The 21,703-nt window shown below is 40.6% G+C and overlaps 1 protein-coding gene across 4 annotated transcripts in view; it reads left to right on the top strand.

Moving 5' to 3' along the window:
- Positions 1–21,703, top strand: part of SPATA5 (spermatogenesis associated 5) — a 173,515-nt gene that overhangs the window by 23,485 nt on the left and 128,327 nt on the right. For all 4 annotated transcript variants that reach the window (XM_027741612.2, XM_039378368.1, XM_039378370.1 and 1 more), the window contains exons 11-13: positions 3,526–3,735; positions 14,336–14,389; positions 14,812–14,891. In XM_027741612.2, coding sequence (XP_027597413.2) covers positions 3,526–3,735; positions 14,336–14,389; positions 14,812–14,891 — 344 coding nt within the window. The remainder of the gene's footprint in view (positions 1–3,525; positions 3,736–14,335; positions 14,390–14,811; positions 14,892–21,703) is intronic.

Raw genomic sequence — 21,703 nt, 5'->3', positions numbered from 1 at the left:
AACTCAAGCCATTTTATGATTCTGTGACCACTACCATCTGAAAAAAATCCTTTCTAAAAATAACTTTTAACACTAAATAAATTATCAGCTATGGGATTTTTTTTTTTCCAAAGAGAAGAAATAAATAAATAGCTTTTCAGCTATTTATTGCAGATATAGGATTCACTTGGCAGCCCCCTTGGTGTGGATGGGAATTTTGGCCTGTGCAATTAGTTACAGGTAAAACCATTGATGCACATGCTGAATTAAACTGAAATTTTTGTGACTTTTAACCTGATAATTGAATGACAGGAGTTCAAAGTAACTTCTAAATAAAGCCACAAGTCCTTCCTTGTGTGCCTGGATTGCCGTGTGTGTTGGCTGTGACCAAGGCAAATGCAAAATACTCGCTGCCTGATTCCACATAGCATCTTGTTTTCCATTTTTACAGAAACTTTCTTGAACTTTGCTATGTGTTACAGCCTTTTTAGAAGGCTGCTTTTTCTGCAGCAGGGATTGAGGAGAGAGGGGATGCACGTTATAAATCAGGAAGTTAATACTGCAGCTCTTTGGAGAGTTGCGCTGTAGTTACTGTTCCTCCCTCTCCTATGGGTCTTCCTGAAACGTTGTTAGCTGTGGGCTTTGCTTGCCTCTTTCACTCCCTTTGCTGTAATTCAACACTCAGATTTGTGTCTTTGCAGCCAAAAGGTTCTGGATGAGACATCCTTTGCACGTCTGCTTTATTTCTTCATTGCTGGTGCTTAATAACCTCTGGGGAGTTGCCGCTCTGGGTCGTATTCTGAGCTCTGTTGATCTGGGGAGATTATGGCACTAATGAAATCTCGGTGTTTTACACACTGCAGCAGAGCACTGGCTTTGTATGTGTAAGCTCAGCCCCAAGGCTAATCTTTAAAATCATTTCCATGGTGACAGAATGTCACACTTCATTGCTGGTGTTGCAAGACCTTCCCTTTGAGTTCCTGTGCAGGTGAAAGCAGTGTAGCTATTGCTGGCAGCCTGTCCCCACCCACACTTATCTCTCTCCTTTTGAAATGAGGAAATAAAAATCTGTTTAATTTACAGCTTGACCAGAATGTGAAAGTAGTGGTTTATTAATACCATTGCTGCTTCAATTCCATACCTTGTATTATAGAAATTCTAAATAAGTGAATTTCTGACTGGTTAGTTTGGGTTTTTTTATAGGAGGTCTCGCACTTTAGTAGCCATGTTTGTATGCCCTGACCCAGTTGTCTTCTCTTTTTCCCTTTCCCAATTTTCCATGTGAGCAAAATCAGAATAAGTCTCCAGCTTACTGGAAACAAACTTCATGTAAGGTGGCTGTACTTCACCTTTTCTGTACAATTCTGTCACTTTTGGTGGTGTTAAATGACATATAGTGGGGCTGAAAAATCACTTGAATAATGCCTCAGAAGACTTGTGCAGTAGACTGAATATTTGCAAGAGGGTAAAAATAACATTTTACGTGTTTTCCCTGGCTTTTTATATGTGTGCAAAGTACTGCCAGTGCATTTTGCTTTCTGTTGCTGAAAGTTATAGGGAATTCCTGATGGCCAATTACTTTTAAGATATTTTTATTCATCTTTGTCAAAATCTTTGTCTAGATGGAAAGACATGATGATAAGAATGACTAGTCTTTACCAGGTATGTGTAAGGATTGTTACTGAAAAGGGAGAACAAGCTTATGTTGTCTGTCATCTTTCCTAAGAAAAAGTTGTTTAAGAGCACCAGGATTTAGTTGTGTGCAGTTTACAGAGCTGCTGGATAGAATTAAGGGTTGTAGGGGTAGGTAATACATCTTTTCTAGATGAAACTTAAACCACACTCTTTCATATCTGAATCAGAAACACAAACTTATGTAACATGGGAAGATTGAGTTTAACTGTCCTGAGTTTAATTATGTTACTCAACCTGGAAATTTGAGTGAAAAGGGTTTGCGTGGGTGGAACAGTGGAAAGATGCAAGTGAGGTATCTGGCACATGGTTTCACTTTTTATGAACTTGTCTGTTTGCTTCATTGTAGTTAAGTCTGTATGTGGATTTCTGTCTCTCTCTGTCTCAACTGTGTTGGTAGCCCAAGATACTCAGCTCAAAGTCAGGTGATAGGAATTTCTTTTGCTTTTGACAGACCCCTCTGCTCTCAGATCCTTCTTGGTTCGCAGTGGTGATCAACTCTACATATTTGATACTTTCCCAGGCTTATAAATTAATTACTTAAGAACCAGAGGCTGTTGGTCACTAAGAAAGAGATTTCTTTTTTTTCTGGTGTTCCTGTAACATATTCTTGATGCGAGAGATGATGTTTAGGCAGCAGATGGGTGGCTCCTCACCTTCCATTAGCCTTTAAACTCAGAGTATTTCTCAGGGGTTGACCCACATGTCTTGATTTTTGCTGTCTGCTCTCTGCTGCCTTTGTAATTTTGTTCCATGTCCAAGTCTGACAATCCAGGAGAAGTTCTGTGTGGTTGGAAGTACGATTGGTCTTAAACAAAAGTGTTCCCACCACATCCAAATGCTCTTTTTCTTCCACTTCAATAGCAGACCGAACTGCCTCTTTCAGAGGACTGTCTGCTTCTAGTTTCCACTCCATGTACTGGTATCAGGAGAAAATAAGGACAGGCCAGGGGTGAAAACAGTTTTCAGCTCAGGAGAAAGGCAATACTTTGCCTCTCAGTAACACTCTGCTTGCCTTTCAAATGAACTGGCTTTCCAGAGCTGAAGGATGATTTATGTCTAGCAAACTTTTGGAAGAGTGTTTTAAGGGAGAAGATCATTTGATTTAGGTGCGTTTTGACATGTTTAATATTTGAAGTGGACGGGAATGGATGGTGACAGGACAAAGAACAGGCTGGGGGATGCAGGGAAAAGTCTCGGGCTTGTCGGCAGCGATGTGGGGAGAGGTGTAACAGGTTTTAGATCTGTCTGCTGTTTTGGGTAGGACATATTAGTTCTGCCCTGATGTATTCCTGACAAGCCTGTCTTGTGTCTTCAGCAGAGCACATTGAACTGCACTTGTTTTTTAGCTGTAGTTGGGTTTGAGTGTTGCCTTTTGTATGTGGCTTTGCTTTGCCATAGATGCTTGTGTGTTTGGAGGCTGGTTTGATCTCAAGCTTCTAGTCACATCTCCAAGTGCCCAAGTCCTATATTGGAGTGATAGTGTTGGCAGGTGGAGAAACGCCCCCAAACTTTTAACAGTCAGTCCTGTTACAAGTTCAGCATCACATTAAAAATGGGAGAACTGAGTTGTGACTGCTGGTTTTGCTGTTGACCTTTGAAGTAGAGTATATTTCATGTGCATCCTCCAGCATAAAGCAAGTGTAATCCTCCTTTACGATGTGTGACTTTGTTAATAACTGCTTCTTTCTTATAAAAGGCTTTTTGAAGAAGTAACTCCTTAAAAACAACTTCGTGAAATAACCAGTACACATTCTATGGAGCACTTTTTGGTTGTTAACTTTTTTAGTAGTTTTTCTCCATTGTCCAAATTGAGCAAAGTGGTCTGAATTGAGCCAAATGTCTGTCTTGCAGGTCTCTTGGTCAGACATAGGAGGACTAGAAGACGTGAAGCTGAAATTGAAGCAGGCAGTTGAGTGGCCTCTCAAACATCCCGAGTCCTTCATCCGCATGGGGATCCAGCCTCCAAAAGGTGTGCTCCTTTATGGACCTCCTGGATGCTCAAAAACCATGATAGCAAAAGCTTTGGCCCACGAAAGTGGTCTCAACTTCTTGGCAGTTAAGGTAGGCCATTTTTAGACTTACATTTTCTTCACTCCTGCATAACAACTCATGGTTTACCAATTTCCAGTGTTAGAATCCAGTGGCTCTTGCTGTTTCTGATCCTTATATATGATGCTACAGCAAACACCTTGTAAGAAGGTTTGGGTTTTCTTATGAAAAGAAGTAGTGCTTTCTTGAATGCTTTTAAAAAATATTAGCACGGAAATTGTACGTTGGATGGGTGGGTAAGCTGTGGAGTGATATCTTAAATACTGGCATTTTTTAAAGTATTTTAAAAAGGCAACAGTGAAATTCTTAAAGTAATATAAATGAAACACAACTCTGGGTAGTGGATAGCTGCTCTTACTGTAATAATTGCTTGCATAGAAATACTATCATGTCATCTCTTACATTCCTTTTCTTTCCTCAGGAAGGTCACTTTCTTTATCTTATTCTTTATGTTTCATTTCAGATTTTTCTTGTCCTATTTGCCTTTTTTTCTGGGGAAATAGTTCTACTTCATCACTTTTTAGAAAGTTTGCAAAATCAGTTATATCTGGAGTAGTCCTGGATAAATGGGATATTCTCTCAGCATTAAGAAACACCTTAGGTATAGAAAAATTTTGGAATTCGTTGCCTGTGAATCAGTGTAATTGATCACTGTGGGTTGTATGGAAAACACATGAATGGAAGCTATTTAATAATAATACTGAGCTTCAATGCATAGGAAGAAAAAAAAAGGATAGCAGAGTGATTCCACATGGGGTAGTCCTGCAGCTGTGTCAGAATGTTAATGAAGTGCAAGAAAAAACATTTGTTTAAGTATTTTGAAAGTATCTCCTTCTCAGCAGTAAGATCACGTCCTCTTCTCTGTTGACCATCTCTTTGCTCACAAAGCCTTCTGTGTTAGTGTTTCTGCACAGCTTCCTCCTCCTTTCAGGCACGCTGTAGCTGTAGCTCTGGATCCTGTCCTCTCTGGGATCAGGGGCAGTCACTCTGACCCTGAAGCCAACAGCCCTTCACTGCCCGGGTTTCCTGGGATTGCAGACAGGCCTCTGGGTCACGGTCACTTCAACAAGAGCAGCCTTGGAAACCTCAGCCCTTAAGAAACACTGCCTTTACTGCCTCTTCCATAAAGACAAAGTAGTTCTTTGTACTCCAGAGTCACTGGTAAACAAGGTAACCTTTTCCTCCTGCGCTGCTTAAAAGAAAACATCGCTCTTTGTCTCGCCCAAAGCACTGGTGCCTGAGAGGGTGGGGAAAAAAGGTAGCACTCAAAAACCCCAAGTTAAAAATGAGTGCTGTTGCTCTCCTGTATCCCTCAGTCATAGCTCCATCAGACATTTTTACTGGTGCAGTTAATTGTCAAAGGTGGCTCCTGCTGACCAGGAGGTATCCAAAGGTGCACTGATAGGAAATGCTTGCGTACAGTTTTTCCATGGTGGAGTTCTGAGGGTGCAACCCCCCTGTCATTGACAGGCTGCAGCAGAAGGGGCTGGCTTGAGGAAACTGCCTTTTATTCCCTGTTGGTTTAAGTCCCTTGAGCTGGAACTGGTCAAATATTTGACGTACAGATGTTTCAAGAAGCACATCTCTGGAGCATGTCCAACGTTGGATATGTTGACTCCAGGAAAGGAACTTAGCCCACTTGCTCTAACTTCACATTTGTTTCTTGGAGGGGAAAAAGGCAACATCCATCATGTACTAAATGTGTTAAACATGGTCTGTAGCACTTCTTCAAGCTCAACAGCCGTGGATTAATTTCTGCTGCACGTGTTCCTGCAGTAAATCCAAAGTAGATGAATATGTGGGGTTTTGACTTTATTTTGTTTTTTGAGAGGGGACTTTTCTTGCTTATAGCTCTATTAATTTTCCTATTCTTTACATGTGTCTCAAATATCCATCCCTGGAACTGACATCAGGTTTTTTGAAATGAGAGTGTGTTTCTTGATAATTCACTTTTCAGACTTGCATTTTCCTTCCAGTCTCTCCTGCCTCAAATAAGTAATTTTGATGAAAAGTGTCTGCTGTACAGCTTGCAGGATATATGTATTCTTCTGGGATAGTCCAGGGAGCACAGATTCCTGGGTCCTTCTCAGGAAGGGACTGCAGACAGGAGGCTTAGCTTTGGCCGGGGGAGCCTGCTGCTGGATGCTGTGTCTCCCTGTGTCTGAAACCTGAGAGGAAATCAATTCTGGTACATGCAGTGCTTGCTTGGTCCAGTGATTTTTTGAAAGATGGACCTATTGTGTCTGCACACTACACTTCAGATCCATGGGCACAGAAAGTCCAGCTCTCCAGAAGTGCTGGATGTACTTTCCTGGTCTAAGTTGTCTGTCCTGCCTCAGTGCTGCAGGTATCGCCCCTGCCCCAGCTGGGTTCCAGGAAGGCTCTGCCCTGTTTTCCAGATGTGTGTGTGCAGTGCCTGTGCAGTTTGGACAGCTGACTCTGTTAAATGAGATGTTTCAGCTGAGTTATGTGTGAACTGTTAAAATGTGACCTTTCCATCTGTTTTGGGCACGGGGGGAGCTGTCACAGCTCCGTCTGACCGGCCTCTTGCAAGGGCTGGGAGATGGGCAGAGTCTGGATGTCATTTCTGGGCAGAGGAGCTGCAGAAAATAATGTGATAGCAGATGTTTGACGTTGCATCCTGTTCTCTCCTGAAATCTATTGTGAGGTTTGAATGGTTGATGTTACAATGAATGTGGCCCTTTTGTAAACATGCTCTTTGATACTTGGCCAAAAACTTTTTATAGCTGTATTTTCACCAAGATTGGTGACCTTTTGCTTTTCCAAGAGAAAAGCAGTTTGTTGGATGGTTTGTTTTACAAAGCAATCTTGCATATAATTCCTAAGGGGAATTGTTTATTTTTATTCCTTCTCTCGACTTTCTTTGTCTCTAATACAATGTATCTGCTAAATTTACTGAGGAGGAGATTGTCAGCTACTTTCCAGGGGATGGCTTTTCCTGCTCCTTCCCGTCAACCCCCTTTCCTAAATCTCATGCAGTATTGAGGCTTTTCAGGGTTTTAGTGCTCATCTGGATTATTCCTCTCTCCCAAACCTCTTACAGGAAAGGCAACTGAATTATTCTCAGCTTCTTGGAGATTTTTCAGTGTTTTGTGGTCATGGATACAAGCGAGTATAAGACTGTGTGAAGGAAGGAATTAGGAGAATTTTTTCATCCTTCAGGATTGATCACCAGTCTTATCAATAGTTTTTGATCTGTTTAAATGCTTATTTCAGTCAGTCTTCTCTGCATTTTGTGCTTCTTCACAATCCTATTGTGCTCACCCCAAAGTTTGTAATTTTCTTCTGAAATGTATTTTGTGCATTTTTTACTAGTAGGAAAAGGATATTTCTGTACAGATGTTAGACCTATCCATATTAACAGGATGAGAGGGATATAATTTTCAGCTTCTGCCAGGCTGGTGACACCTTGCTTGTTGTATTATACAACCAACTCTCTGACACTTTTGCTTTAGATGTCATCTAACTTTCTGAAATTGAACATGAAGGAAATGAAAGCCTTTGTATTATTTCTGTGGGTTGTTTTCCCTCTTTTGACTATTTATGTGGTAGGTATTTCTCTGTACTGTTCTGACAGTTCCTGCACTTAGGGTCAGCTTTGACTGGCTGCTTTTTTAAGATATATTTTTATTAAACCACTAATGGTTTGTGGTGATATTATAAGAATATTTTTTGGAGGAAACTCCTTTATCTTGCTGCATGGCATAGATAATTATATCTGCATTTGTCTTGCATCTTAGTTTGTTTAGATTTGTTATGACTGCCCTCTTGGATTTATTTTTTTTTATTTTATTTTTAGCAAATCCTGTATCATTGTGCTGTGCTAAGGACCTAATGAGTATTACTTTACAGACTTTCTGTTGCTTTTCTGGGAAGCAATTGAGTGGAATTTTTTTCCCCTGTTATTATTGTAGTATTTAGGTCATTAACTTTACTACCAAACAAGAAAACCATTGTGCTTTTTTTGTTTTTAACCTATTTCAGAATGAACACTGAAGTTTGCTCTGATGTTGTCAGGCTGGGGGACACCATCATGGTAGCTACCCAGATAAACTCCATCAGCCAGTTATGATGAATTCGTTAGCTGATGGTCTGATCTGTGGGGACTTGGAGTTCTGTTTTCTGTCCAGCCAGCAGATTACCTGAGTTTATAAAATATATAGCAACAAAAATCATGTAACTTCTATATTCTTGCAAAGGTTTGGGAAGCATCATTTTTCCTCTCGTTGCTCAGTGCTTTTTAACATTCGTCTGTTTAAAATCAAAACTAAGGCAGAAACTCACTTAGGCATAGTGACAAAAACCAGCTTAATCTTAAAAAGAAAAATAGAATTTAGACCTCCAAAAGTTAAACCCCTTGGAATTCAGCTAAGTGAGATGCAGTAATTGTTCTAAACAGGATGAAGCAATACTTTAAAAAAAACCATCACACAAAACAAACAAAGAAAACCAAACCCACCTGTGACAGTAAGGAGTGTTTAGGGATGTTAACACCAAGCAAAGCAATAGTACTGATGATGTGAACTATACTGTTCTAAAATATCATTTGCAGTGCTTAGGAGCTCCAACTGTGGTGTGATTTTAAAAAAAAAAAATAAAGAGGAAAGAAAATATTCCTGACATTTTATTTGCTGTTACTTAAGAGCTTGGGATGAAGGAATCTTTTTTCTTTTTTCAATTAGCAGTAATTACAAAAATATACACTGTTCCCAGGGCTCTGACTTCACCTTGGCTTGATTTAACTTCCTGTATCACCCAGCCGAGGCTTTTGTACCACTCCCCGTGCTTGACATGTGCTTAAGCTTAGTTTGTCATCTGGGTCAATTATGTCAAAATATTTTCCAATTGAAGTTTCCTCTGCTTTTCCCTTCAGCCCTCGGCTGTGGCAGCTCAAACAGATTAATGAGGCTTGGAAAGGTCGACTGCTTTGCTTTGTGAAGAACTGTCAGTGAATTTTGGGGAGACAGTTTAGCCTTTTGATGGGGATTTCAGTGGGCAGAAGCCTGAAATAAGAAAGCTTAGTGCCTGTAAGCAAAACACTTAAGATGAAAAATGAAAAAGCATTGTGGTTTTATGAGAAACTTTGTTTTGATAAAATTTCTAAAAAGATCCATAGTAACATATTTACAGTTACTTGTTAGTTAATTAGCAGATAGTGATACTAACTGCATCTGAAAAATTTAACATTTTTTACAAGGGAAAACAAACTGAGGTACTTTGAGGTCCGTTAATCCTGAAACTATAACTGCATGTTTTACTCAAAATAAAATCAGGCATTTGTCATATGCCCATATAAATCATATGCCCGTTCATCATATGCCCATATAAAATAAGGCATTCTTACCCTAATCTTCCCAAAAGTGAGTGTGCAGGCAGAAAATGATTAAGCATAATTCCCCGTCTCTGTTTCCTTGTCCCTTCTCAATTACTTTGCAAGATTAATTTTTATTAGCACGTAGTCTCTCTCTCCCTCTTTTCAAGTTATCAGTGGTGGGATGGGGTGTTGCTGGAGGGGTGTTGTGTCAGCAGCCAAATACATTTTGCAGCAGGGTTGGCTAATTTTGTGTGGTTTTGCTGTATGATACTTGATCCCACATGGATCCTGCCCAAATGGTGCCAAGCCTGGTCCTAGAGAGTGTGGCAGTGGCAGGGAGTAGCAGCAGGTGCTGGAAATCTGTGATGAACAGGAACAACATGCAAAGGGGTTTGTCTGTGGATGGAGCAGGTGAGCAGGACGGGTTACTTCTAGATCTACTCCAGCTCTGTCACAGTAGAGTTTCACCTCTGACTTGACACTGCTGTGCCTGTGCAGCGCTTTGTGAGCTTGGAAAATGCCGGTAAATCCGAGTGTCAGCCGTGCCCGTGTGCTGGAGAGGACCCTCTCTGAGAGCGCTGTGCATGCACAGAGTTTAATGCAATGTTTCCAGTCAGTTCACTCTGCAGTACAAATACAGCCTTCTGTCTTGTGTAAAGAAGCCTCAAAAGATTGTCACTGAGGTTTGCTGGTCAAGGCAAGTGGCAAACAAGTGACTTCTCGGGCATGACAGTGAAGCAAACTGGATATTGTATTTGCCTTTGCAGTTTGGTCTGGCAACTTCACTGCAAAGACTGAGGATGACGGGTTTTTGCCAGTTGACTCCCTTGGATATTTTGGAGCCCACAAGCACCTGCTGAAATTGAGGCTTTTAAAACACCGTACAGGTGTCAACAAGTTTTTAAGGTCCTCTGGAATGCAGGGCAGAGGGAGAGGAAGCGATTAAAGCGGTGCACGCTGCTCAGCCCGGGGTTTCCTTCTTCTGAGAAGCTGGGAGTGAGGCAGATTAAATCTCTTAAGCAGCACTGGAAGAGAAGGAGTAGGTTTTATTCTTAACAAGCAAATATAATGCATGTATTTTCTGAGCAAATATTTTTCTATGCCACGTAACCAATTACCAAGTCACACATGTACAGCCTTACCGGTGAAATAAAGGAAGTCTCACTGTTTGTCTTGTTAACTCGCTTCCCTGCAGCCACCCTGAGTCATGTGTTGCTCTGGGTTGGCTGTGGGAGGGATGGGAGAGCATTTTACCATTGAGATTACTGTGCCAAAAGACTAACTAATTTCTGAGTCTCTTCCAAATGAGTTAATGTTGTAATAGTAGAGCATCAGGCTGAGAGAATTAGGATTGGGATTGTTCCCAATGTTTCTACTTCGAACATGGCAAAGAAGGAATTGTGCATTAACTTGTAGTAATGATCTAGAGTAATAATCTATAGAATGTGATAAGAGCTCTTTAATTGGATTTTTAAAACATAGGAATTGTACTCTACAGCTAACATAGCTTAGTGTGTCTGCATTAGAGCCCAGAACTTGTATGTGAGGCTATCACAGTATTTCTAAAGAGACTAGACAGAGCTGTATGCTGCAGAAATCTGGATCTGTGTCCATCTGGCTCAACAAGCATAAGGGCATAACTTACCTGATTGCCAAAACATTAAAAAAATTATTTAAAGATAGTCACTGACTAAATTTCCTACCCAGGTGGCTACCCCAGTGTTTTCAGGTGGTGAAAATCTGCAAGTGGTTTTAAGCACTGCTTAGAAAAATGACTGATACCCTTAAATTTCAGGGATAGCAGATGTTCTTCTTGCTGTTTAAAAACACTTCGAGAACTTCTGTCATAGCCATGTATAAACAAGCTTATCTCATGTTGCAGCCTGTATACAGGGATTTTATCTTTTGGTGCAGTTAACCTTTGAAGAGTTGATTCTGGTAATATTTTAGATGTAAGGAACTTTTTTCTTGCTTGCTTTATTAAAAAAAAAAAATGAAATTCACCCAATCCAGACCATAAACAAGTAGAAGGTTTCATGATACAAGGGGGGATATATCTTGTAAACGAGGATGGGATAGTCTTTAAACAGAACATGCCTGGAAATTATCTACTTGGAGGCTGAATAAAAAAACCTCAGCAGAATTCAGAGGGCCTGAATTGACAGATTTTATTCTGTCAGTCTGGACTCCTGCTCACAAGTGGTGTGCTTATATGCATGGCTAAGCTACAACTGCTTCTGCCAATTTTCTGCTCCAGATCTTTTGCTGGTTTTGGAGTCACTGTGCAAATGACCAGAAGAAACAGGTTTTTATTCCTTTATGTCCGTTCATATGGAAGATGAGCTGTTGCAGAAGAGAACAGAGCGGTGCATCGGTAAACTGGCCCACTTGTTACTGTCACCTCTTGGGCAGCCTATCAACGACTGTAAACAGCTTTTAAAGGAATCCTTGTGTTCCCCTCTGGGCCAGAAATGATCTTTCAGCAAATGTTGACTTGCTGACTAAGCTGAGCTTATGTCATTTGATTTTTAAAGCATTAAAAAGTAAGATAAAAACCCCCTCCTGGTATTTCTTGAGTGGTCTCTAAAGCAACCTTGCTCTAAAGAGAAGGCGAGCTTTGTGAAAATCAGAAACTGTGTCAGCTGCCAGCGGGTGACTTTGTGGTGGCCTGTAGGCTGCTTCTCATGCAGATTCATTTTTCAAAAAGGAGCTGCCCTCAGTCTGAGCTAAAGGACAGTGTGGGTGCAGACAGGGTAAGGCAGGGGCTCAGCTCAGGTGGGACCAGAGCTAACTCACTTCAGGTGCTACATCCAGCTGCTTTGAACATTTCTAGATTTTGTGTTGTGGTTTTCAGTGTTTGCATGAGATGAATTGTACAGCAATTCCTCATCTTCTGTGTGTGCTTTGTCTTACTCTGGAGTCTTTTCCTTTACTGACGCGTATAATAAGAGTTTCAAGCCACTTGGAATAAAAACCATGACATTCAAATGCAGTTCTGGTGTTGTTCATGAGTGGCGAACTAGGAGACCTTCAAATCAATTTTCATTAAAATTCTCCACGCAGAGTCATTAATGCAGTGGTCTTTCACCTGGAGCTGCTGCTTAATGAAGAGAAAAATGGAGGAAAAACTTCATGTCGAAGCTCACAGCAAACCCATGCATTCAAAATAATTCTCTTTGGAAACATTTTAAACAGTATTTATTGCTTTGATGTTGCCTTCATCATATTTTAATGCTTAATTAAAAATAAAACTCCAAGCATCTGAAATTATATTGTACCTTAAAGCTCAAATAGAGTAGTTTTGGTTTTAAGTATTTTTTTTTTGCTCAGACAAAAGAAAAGAGAAGGTCAGGCTGTTTGATGTTGTGTCGTACTAGAGGAATACACTGGCACTGATGTATGTGATGTTGGTTTTTCCATGAGAATACTGATGTGAATGAAGATTACTTAAGGGTGTGAAAGAGAAGGACCACAAAAAGTCAGTAAAAGACATCTATAATTATGGGTAGAATCTGCCATGGTTTCTCAGTGTATCAGCTCAGTTTAGCAGAGAGCTGGTGAGAGAGGACTGTGCTCTCATTCCTTAAGGATTTGTTAGGCCTGTGCTATGGGATTCCTCATCTGCACTGGATATGATGAATGGCGAGGGCCTGGAGCAGCTGGGCTGGCTCTGAACTGCAGGCCTGTTCCTCACTAACTGCTGCACACTCCTCATGCTCAGTGTCCACAGTCAATAGCAGGAAGAGACTTCGTTTCTCTCTCTCACCTTGTTTTTACCTTCTCTCTTTCTTGCATTCTATGATTATGTGTCTGAATAGTTCTGTTTCCACGCAAGTATCCACCAGACTCCAGTCTGAATCTCACCTGGTCCTTTGGATAATGGACAACTCTGGATGCTTTGCTGCTAGCAGATAACTTGTGCTTTGCTTTTCAGGGTATATGTTTTTTTCCCCTAAATATGCACAGGTATTTTCCAATGGCTCCAGTGTCAAGGTAAAAGTCAGTGCATGAACTGTTACTGCAGGAGTGAAAATGAGTGTCGAGAGGGGAGACTGCAGAAAACCAGTGAGCTCCATTTTCAGAGTGATGAATCCATGTTCCACCGACCTGGGAACAAAGTCCAGATGGTCCCATTCGAAGAGGGGCTTTAACAGAGGCTCTGTCACTGCCAGTGTATAACTGTGTATGTGCCACATCCTTAATTATAACATACCTGCTGTTTGAAGCTGCCTTTCTGTTCTGGGCTAAGTGTTACCTGAAAGTACTCACAGCTGTGAAGCAGAGGAGGGTGGTTCAGTTTTCTGACTGTGAAGGATGTTGTTTCTGCTGGTGAAATGATGAGGACACCTGTTCCCTGAAAAATGGATTGAAGCCTCTGCCTCTTTTCGTTCAGGGTGTTGGATAATGATCGTTGGTTGAGGCTGCAGGTCAATGTTGATGCAAACCAGGCTGAAGTCAATGAGTCATTACCAATCCCAGGAGAATGTGAGGCCCATTAGGAAGCATTATTTAAGCAGCCTCTCCTGCAGGATATAGCAGAACAGCAAATGCTCTGAGAATTCTCCATTGTTTTACTTGTTATAATTGTAAGTACTTGTCCAAGACTTGAACGCTGACCCTGTGGTCTCCAGTGTGTTCCTGGTGGACAGGGATGTGAGTATAAACAGGCACCAGAGCAGCTGGCACTAATAATCCTGCTTGGCAGTCCCTGCAGAGGAGAAGGAATGTGAATGAGCTGAGACACTGAACAGCTTTCTTCCTGGGGCTGGAGTGCCTCCTGGATGAGTTTCAGGTGTGCTGCTATGGCAGCTTCTTCTTTCTGGACCTGCAAACTGTCAAGTTCAAAGAAGCCCTGTTAAACATTGGTTTGAGTCACTCTTTTGGTGCTTGCTTGGACAGGATGCATGTTTGAGAGTGCAAGTAAATGCTTTACTGTAATTTGTCTTTTTGGCTGATTTGCAGCCCCTTGTTGCTGTTGTCGAGCCAAACAACTTTTAAGAACCTCAAAGTGTATATTTTTTTGGTTAATTCTATTTCTTATGAAGGATTAGGATGAGAGGACTAATGCATAGTTACATGCATGCACAGTACTAAAATAAATGGAGGAAAGCTTGGTGCAGGTAGAGGGTACATCTAAAAATGCACCAATAAGACTTGCAAAGGACAAATTATCAGAATTTCTTAGAGCATCAGCAGTGTAGCACTGGCAGATTGTCTCCATCCTTTTTTATGTAATTGTAATATGCTTTTTAAACTTTTTTATTTTCTACCTTGCAGGGGCCAGAGTTGATGAATAAATACGTTGGTGAGTCTGAACGAGCAGTGAGAGAGGTGAGGAAGGGCAGGCTATGGATAATGTTAGATGTTAAACTTTCTTGGCATTCAAATTCTTCTCTGCTCATAAGGTTAATTTTAAACTTTCTAAAAATCTCCTGGTGTAAGTTTCAAAAAGAGAAAGAAAATAGAAAAAGCAGGAGGGATATTTTATGTTGTTTAGCTTTCTTGAGCACTGGCCTAGTGATGCATGTCAAATTTGGGATCCAGTAGCAGCTGTCACTACCAGGCCTGCATTGCATAGTATCATGCATAGCTTTTAAACGATTTATTTAAAAAAAAAACCAAAACACCAAAACATGATAAGTCTGATGTCTGTTATGTGATGCTCTGTAGCTTTTGAGGCATGTAGGGGGTGATAGCATTCTGTAAACAGTTTCCATCCCTTAAAACAGGGTGTTTCGTTGTTGTTTTTCTAGATCTTCAGGAAAGCCAGAGCGGTGTCTCCTTCAATTCTTTTCTTTGATGAGATAGATGCCTTGGCAGTGGAAAGGGGAAAGTAAGTAATCCTGTTACAAAAATAACAGACATAATTTTCTGATAAATTACTCCTACACTGTGCAATCACAAGTCTATTTACCCTTCTAGAATTATTTTATGAAATATATTCATTCCACATACAGAAGGGCAGCATGTGTGACTTTTACTCAAGTGTGTTTGACTTGGCATAAACAGGTAAGCTGGTGGAGTTCCTCCTTTCTCATCTCATCAGCAGGAATGATTCTTCTGCTTCTCATGCCCGTTGGCTCTTTTCTGTGGTTTTACCTTGCATTTATTTCCAGTAACTAACTCCTTTTTTTTTCCCAGGATTGTTGCACTGGCCTAATTTGGTGTCTCCATCAAGCAAACAATATGATCATAAGCTGTGTAACACAAATTTCCAAGGAGACTACTCATATGCCTAAATTTACACTTACATTTAAACATTTTGCCAGACTGAGAAAAACTTCATGGAAAGATTTGGTAACACTTACATCCTTTCACGTGTGACATTAAGAAGGAATTACTGTGCAAACAGCTAATAGTATTTTCTTTAATATCCTGCTTTGTGATGATTCCAAGAGATGTTTAGCTTGTGTCTGAAGGAGGATTGTAACAGGTTTTAGTTGATACTACAGCATTTAAGATTTGACAGGCTCTGTAAGTGGAATATCTGCTTATAAATGCAACTGCTACTTGTTGTGAGCAAGTACTTTTATTCTGTTTTGTTTCGCATGACAAGCTACTGACTAGGTGCATGGAGAAAGTATTTGATCAATTTAAAGCCTCATCAAGATGTCAACATTTTTCTGGAAAACAAGCTCCCTCAGCATCCCTACAAATCCCTTTATATTGCAAAAAGGACATTTGTATCTTCAGGAAAGGATAACAGGTGTCACTTTGACATTTCAGTGACACAGATGAATTATTTGCGTTACAGGAGGTGGCATGACTTGTAGCGTAGAGCTGCCCTGTGAAACAGCTAAGAAATGAACGTATTTGCTGTTGAAAATGCAAAATCCATGTGAAGATGTTTTCATCAGCGTCCTTCTCATGTGCAGTGTGTGAAACTGTGGAATTTGTGAACTTCCTAGAAATGCTATGCACTGAAACACCTTGCAACAAAAAGTTGCAAAAATGTGTGCTTGAATCAAGCCAATGGAGGGGAATCTTCCGCTGCTGCAGCTTTTAACTTGTTCAGCTTTCAGAAACACCACTTCATCAAGATAAAACCTTTTGGAGGAATAAGCCGTAAAACATTTTAATCAGCCTTTTCACTCAGTGCCCTCGAGGTGTTGAGTTTGTTTGTTTGTTTGCTTTATTCTCTTAGGGAGTAAACAGCCTAATGTTACCTTACCTGGAACTGTCTGTGGGGGGTAGTAGGCCTGGCACAGCTTGCTGAAGAATGTGGTATGACCTGCTGCAGCCGTGTTGTGCTGGAGACATCTGGTTTTGGAGCTTTAAAAAGAACAGGGTGGGACACACAAATATTTCATTGTCAAATCTGAACCAGATGGGAGGTAAAATATGTAGCAGAGTTCTCATAAAATTCATCTGAAATTAAATGGTGTAGGAAACCAGACAAGGCACTTATTAGAAATGGCCTTTTTTTACAGGCTGACTTTGCACAGTAGGAATTTGCAAATGCACTAGAGATGCTAATGATTTGTGGCCTCTGGAGATCCATTTCCTGTACTATTACTAACCATGCTGAAGTTTTCAAGGAAACACCTGTTTATATTGTCTCCTTATTCCCTCTGTTGGTTGAATTAGTTTTCTCTGCCTTGGCAGTGAAAAACACTCTGGGATACAGCTTTGTAAGAGCTTTTCCTCTCGGTTTATATCCCTGTTAGAACGCTGTGGGCTTTGTGCAGAATGTGCCACATCCCAGATCTCGTGGGTAGGCAGCCTCTCCTGATCCTACCAAGACATGTCCAGAGATACAGAGAAGCCAAAGAATAGTTTTATGAATAATGCCAATCTGAAATATAGATGTGAAATAACACTGAGTAATTGCTTAATACTTTTGCCCTTCCAAGCACTTTGCCAAGTATTCATTAACCCATAATTACTTGTTTAGATTTGTCTAAAGCTTGTGGATTTACAACACAAATGTTTTGCTCCCAATCTTTGGAGCTGATCGAACAATCCCTTCTAAGCAGCAGGCACATATGAAGTAATAGACTTTGTGATTAGTGTACAGGTAAATCAAGAAAGATAAGGAATTACCTTGTTTGCACCATTCAATATAACATCTCCTTTGCATCATTTAGTGGATTCTGTCACTGCACTGCCATTACTCCATGGCAGACACTGTAGCTGCATTCACTTATGCCACGGTGTTTTATTTATTACACATTCCCAAGCCATAATGCCATAATTCCATAACTGTAATACATCTAGCACTCTACTTAATGCAACTGTCTTGTGTAGCAGTTTTGTTTTACAAAATGTATTTGTGTAGAACAAAAAAGTACTTTGAAGTCAGCAAAAATTATATTGGCATCGTTCATTGTCAGAGTGTATTAGTTCTTAAAAGATTATTTTTTATCCAGCCTGCTTAGAAGTTCCGTATCTTTTATCAATATGAACTAAGCTCCTGGTTTTGTTTTTTTCTTGTCTGTCTGCACTCCCCTCCCAATTTTCCATGTAGGCAGCAAACAATTACATATTAATCAGGGAATTAAAAATGTGGGCTGGATACATACCAACCTCGAAGACAATTTATGAAACTATAATCCTGCACCTCGGAAGAAAAGTATTTCAGTGCAGAGAGCAATTGCTCAAGAGAAAAGTCTGGAGATCCTTGCTGCAAGAAGATGAGAGGGTGATTCTGAAAGGACTTGGGTTTCTAATGTGGTAGTGAAGGCAGATAAAGATACTTTGAGCTGTATTAATTTCTGAATCTTGTTCTGTTACACTGAGCTTCTAGCACTCTTGGAAGAATTTTCCATCTCTTTCTGGTTTATGTTGAGACGTTAGAGGAAGTTTAGAGATAACTGAAAAGGAAAAATTAGGGGCTGAATGACCTGACTATAAGGAAAAAAGGAGGCATTCCCTCTAACTGTTTCTAAAGAACAGATGAGAAACCTGCAGAATAAAGATGGGAGAAAGTTAGAGGTGTCACAGAGAGGTTTGAGTAGGAGAAATGATTGATATGGGGAAAATGTCTGTAAATCAGCAAGGCTTTTGGTAGAGCATTCTCCTTCCCCGTGAGTTAGTCATTTGGGAGAAGGTCCAGAACCTTCCACTTGACATCTTTAAAACAAACCTGACATTTCAGGGATCACTGTGCAGCGAGGAGCAGTCGGGCACTGTCAGAGGTGAACAACGTGACGCACGGAGCCTTTTCCACTGCTCCGTGGTTCTAATGAGCATTTGCTTCCACGAGCGGGTTATGACTTTTTCCTTTCTTTCTCCATACTTTTGAAAGATGTTGTTATGACTTTTTGTAGGAGACACTGTGCTAAGGCAGGACTGGTCCAGATACAGCAGGAAAGTTTGCCTGGAAGTAAGCCCTGGCCTGCACGAAAGCTTGAGAGGCTTTACAAATTGCACAGCTGCAGAGAGTTATGGGTATTTGTTATCCCTCGGTATTCCTGACCATGTAAAACCTAATTCTTCTAGCCATCAGAGGTTGCCAAGAGGGAAATGGCTTGGTAATTAGACTTGAAAGTGATGAATGAACGTGGGTCTGTGTAAATGCAGCACAGGCAGTCTGTTTGCTGAACTTAAGAAATCTCTGTGCTTTGGAAATGGGACATTGTTTATATAAGTAGGATTTTTAGGATTTTTGGGCGGGAGACATATTTGTTCCTTTTCTTGTTTTTTCAGAAGCAAAGCATTTTCCCCTTTAACTGCAAGTCTTTGTAACGTAAGATGGGAAATGTTGTAGACTGCTATAGAAGACACTGATAAATTCCATTTTCAAAGGGGAAGAAAAGAGAAAGACAAGGGACAAAATGAGTACCTTGCATTTGACTTCTGGAGGCCAAAACAATTTGGTAGATGAATGTTGCTAACCTTTTCAGAGTGAGGGTGGAAGTGACAAAGTGAAGGGATATTGCTACCGGTCCCCTGAAACTACAACTTGATGATGCTTTTTCGGGAAAATACATTATCCTGTATGCTGAGGGGAGGATAGATAGATTCCTAAGCCACAATTTGAATTGCTCAGAAGCACTGAAAGACGTACTGTTTTCATTTAGGTATTAAAATATTTGCAGTCTCAAATTTTGAGGCCCTCAGGCTTCTAAAGGAAGGTGTGAAGAACAGCAGCTTCTCTGCTGTCCTCTGCTACCTCTGCTTTTAACAGAGACAGTGGTAAATCTTCTCTTTTTAAACCAAGCTGTCTTTCTGGAACATTTTAGCCCATATTTATACTCTGCACTTGAACATACCCTTGCATTTTTGTATCTGTGCAAATTCCCTGGTGCATTGAGCAGCCTCTGTCATGAAGGAGGTCAGTGATTGCATCCAGTAAGGAAACCCATGGGCTGGACCCTGCAGGGATGCAGCAAGGTGATGTTGGGTAGGATAGAGGTTGTTGGCAGAAATCCACCTTGCACAAGGGTAAGTTATCAGTAGTCCCTGAATTGGGGAACATCAGCTGATTCTCTGCAATATCTGAGCTGTGTTTGTGTGTGATGGAGAGCTGAGACATTTGAAACTTCTGCGACTGCTGTGTGAATTCTTCAAAGTTTTGGAATTTGGTATCGAAACAGAAATATTGTCTGGGAAAAACGTTGCATGTCCAGGGCCAGCTTTCTATTTTAGGCCTAGCAAGGAGTGGTGAAGAAGGAAAGTTTTGAAACAATTTGATTGTACAGCGAAGCTCGTATTTGTCTTTGGAATAGCAATTTTAAAAAATGACATTACCCAGACATTGTGTATATATACAGTAAATTTCTGAAATCCCTTTAGTTTTGAAACAAGCTCATTAACACTTCTTGTCTAGCAAGAATCTTTTGTCTCAATGTGTTCTAAATCTGTGTTTCTTCCTTTTTGTAACTTTTTAACTTTGCCAGCCTGTGTTATAATTTGGATGTTTGAAGTTGATTGAGAATTTCAGTGGAAGCAGGAGTGGATCCATAAACCCTTTTCTCAAAGTCATCTAAGTGCATGGATGCATGTGCAGGATTTAGAGGGACTAATCAAGGCTGTTAATGTAGGTAGGCCTGTTCTTCAGTGCTTGGGAATTCTGTGGCAAAGCTCATCTGAGGAAAGATGCTTCAGCCAAAGACATGAATTTGAGCCTCAGAGTGGATTCCTGCAAGGGGCCCAGTTGAAACAGATACCAGGATTAGAGGGATCAGAAGTGGGCATACATGGTGACTATTTAAATTCCCGGTATGGCATTGGCTATGGAAAAAGATCGTCTTACCCACACTAAATGAGCCCAAGCAGGTTACAGCTGCCTGCAGGGTTGGGACTACAATGATTGAAGGCCTTTTTTTGGTGTATTTATTTTTAAAAAAATTAATGACGTATGAGAGGAACATAAATGTAATTAAAATTTATAAATGAAACTTATTCCATCTGAAAGTGAACCTCTTATGCTTAAATATTGTGTTAACGAAATGAAATCCAGTCTAGTTAGTTACTTCTAGGCCTGTAATACTTCCAACTTAAACTGTACTTGCTTCCCTGGTTGATATGATTGATTACATTTTTCAACTTGATCAACTTTCAGGAATGCACAGAGGAGAAATGCTGAGAAAAACAGAATGAAAGGAAGTGGGAAATTTACTGTGCATCAGGTGTGTGTTTGGGGTTTTTTGTTTGTTTTCTTTGAAGGCAGCATCAGTGTTAGCAGAACAGGAGAACTCATGATTCTTGTGTCAGCAAGATGATGCCAGGGCCAGCTGAAAGCACAGTCTAATGTCCATCTTTCATGGATGCGCATCTGGAATTAGTTGCAAGCAGATGGAAGTGGGCAATGGATCACCACATAGGTGATGTGCTTGGGGAAAGCTCTCCGGAAGAAAGCCTGTTGAGTCCAAACCTGTCTCAAACTGGCTCCTTTCCTCCTTTTTTCTCCTTTCATTGTGTTTATTTTGTTTGGGCCTATTTCATTAACTTTTGGAAGCTGCAATAATAAGAAATTTAGGCGAAAGGAAGGGGCTTGGTTGCATGACCGTGGAGGGTAATTAGGATGTGTTTGCAGCTGGACGTTTGTTTCAAAGTCACCTGCTGACAGCTGAGCACCATTGCCTCTTTTCACAAAGCTCATCGTCGTTTTAGGAAGCTTGCTTGGAAGCTGGGGGCCACTCAAGGAGCACTCAGAGTTCTTTTATTGTTCTATGTTTTTCTAACGTCTTAAAAAACAAATTATATGAACTTCACTCAATCAGCAAATCAACAGTTGGCAAAACACCATTTTGGCACGGAGGTGACCATGAAGTTAAATGTTCTACCCAGACTGAATTTCCCAGACTTTCCTAAATTTCCTCTGGAGATTTTCCTTCTGTGGTACTTGAATTCTGCTCTTGAGGAAACAGAGAAGATGTGAAACAATATTGTGGGTAGTAGCTGATACAGGTGCATACAGAATCCAACAGCTTCTAATTGTAGGGTGCTGATGGAGGGAAGGCCTTAGGATTATGTTCTTTCAGAGTTTTTCTGATGACACAGGCAGGGAAATTCCCTACTGTGGGGAATGCTTCTTATCTGAGCACCGGAGGGGGTTTGTGCATTGGTGTATTTGGTTTTGGTTTGGTTTTTTTTTGATGACTAGTGAAAGTATGTAAGTGATAACATATAAGATTTACGTAGTGTTTCTTAAGACTTTCTAATAACATCTAATAACATCCAAGCCTGTAGTATCTGTAG

Source organism: Pipra filicauda, unplaced genomic scaffold (genome assembly GCF_003945595.2).
Source record: "Pipra filicauda isolate LSUMZ 115617 unplaced genomic scaffold, ASM394559v2 scaffold136_size1984543_pilon, whole genome shotgun sequence".
Taxonomy (NCBI): Eukaryota; Metazoa; Chordata; class Aves; order Passeriformes; family Pipridae; genus Pipra; species Pipra filicauda.
This window is presented reverse-complemented; position numbering and strand designations above follow the sequence as displayed.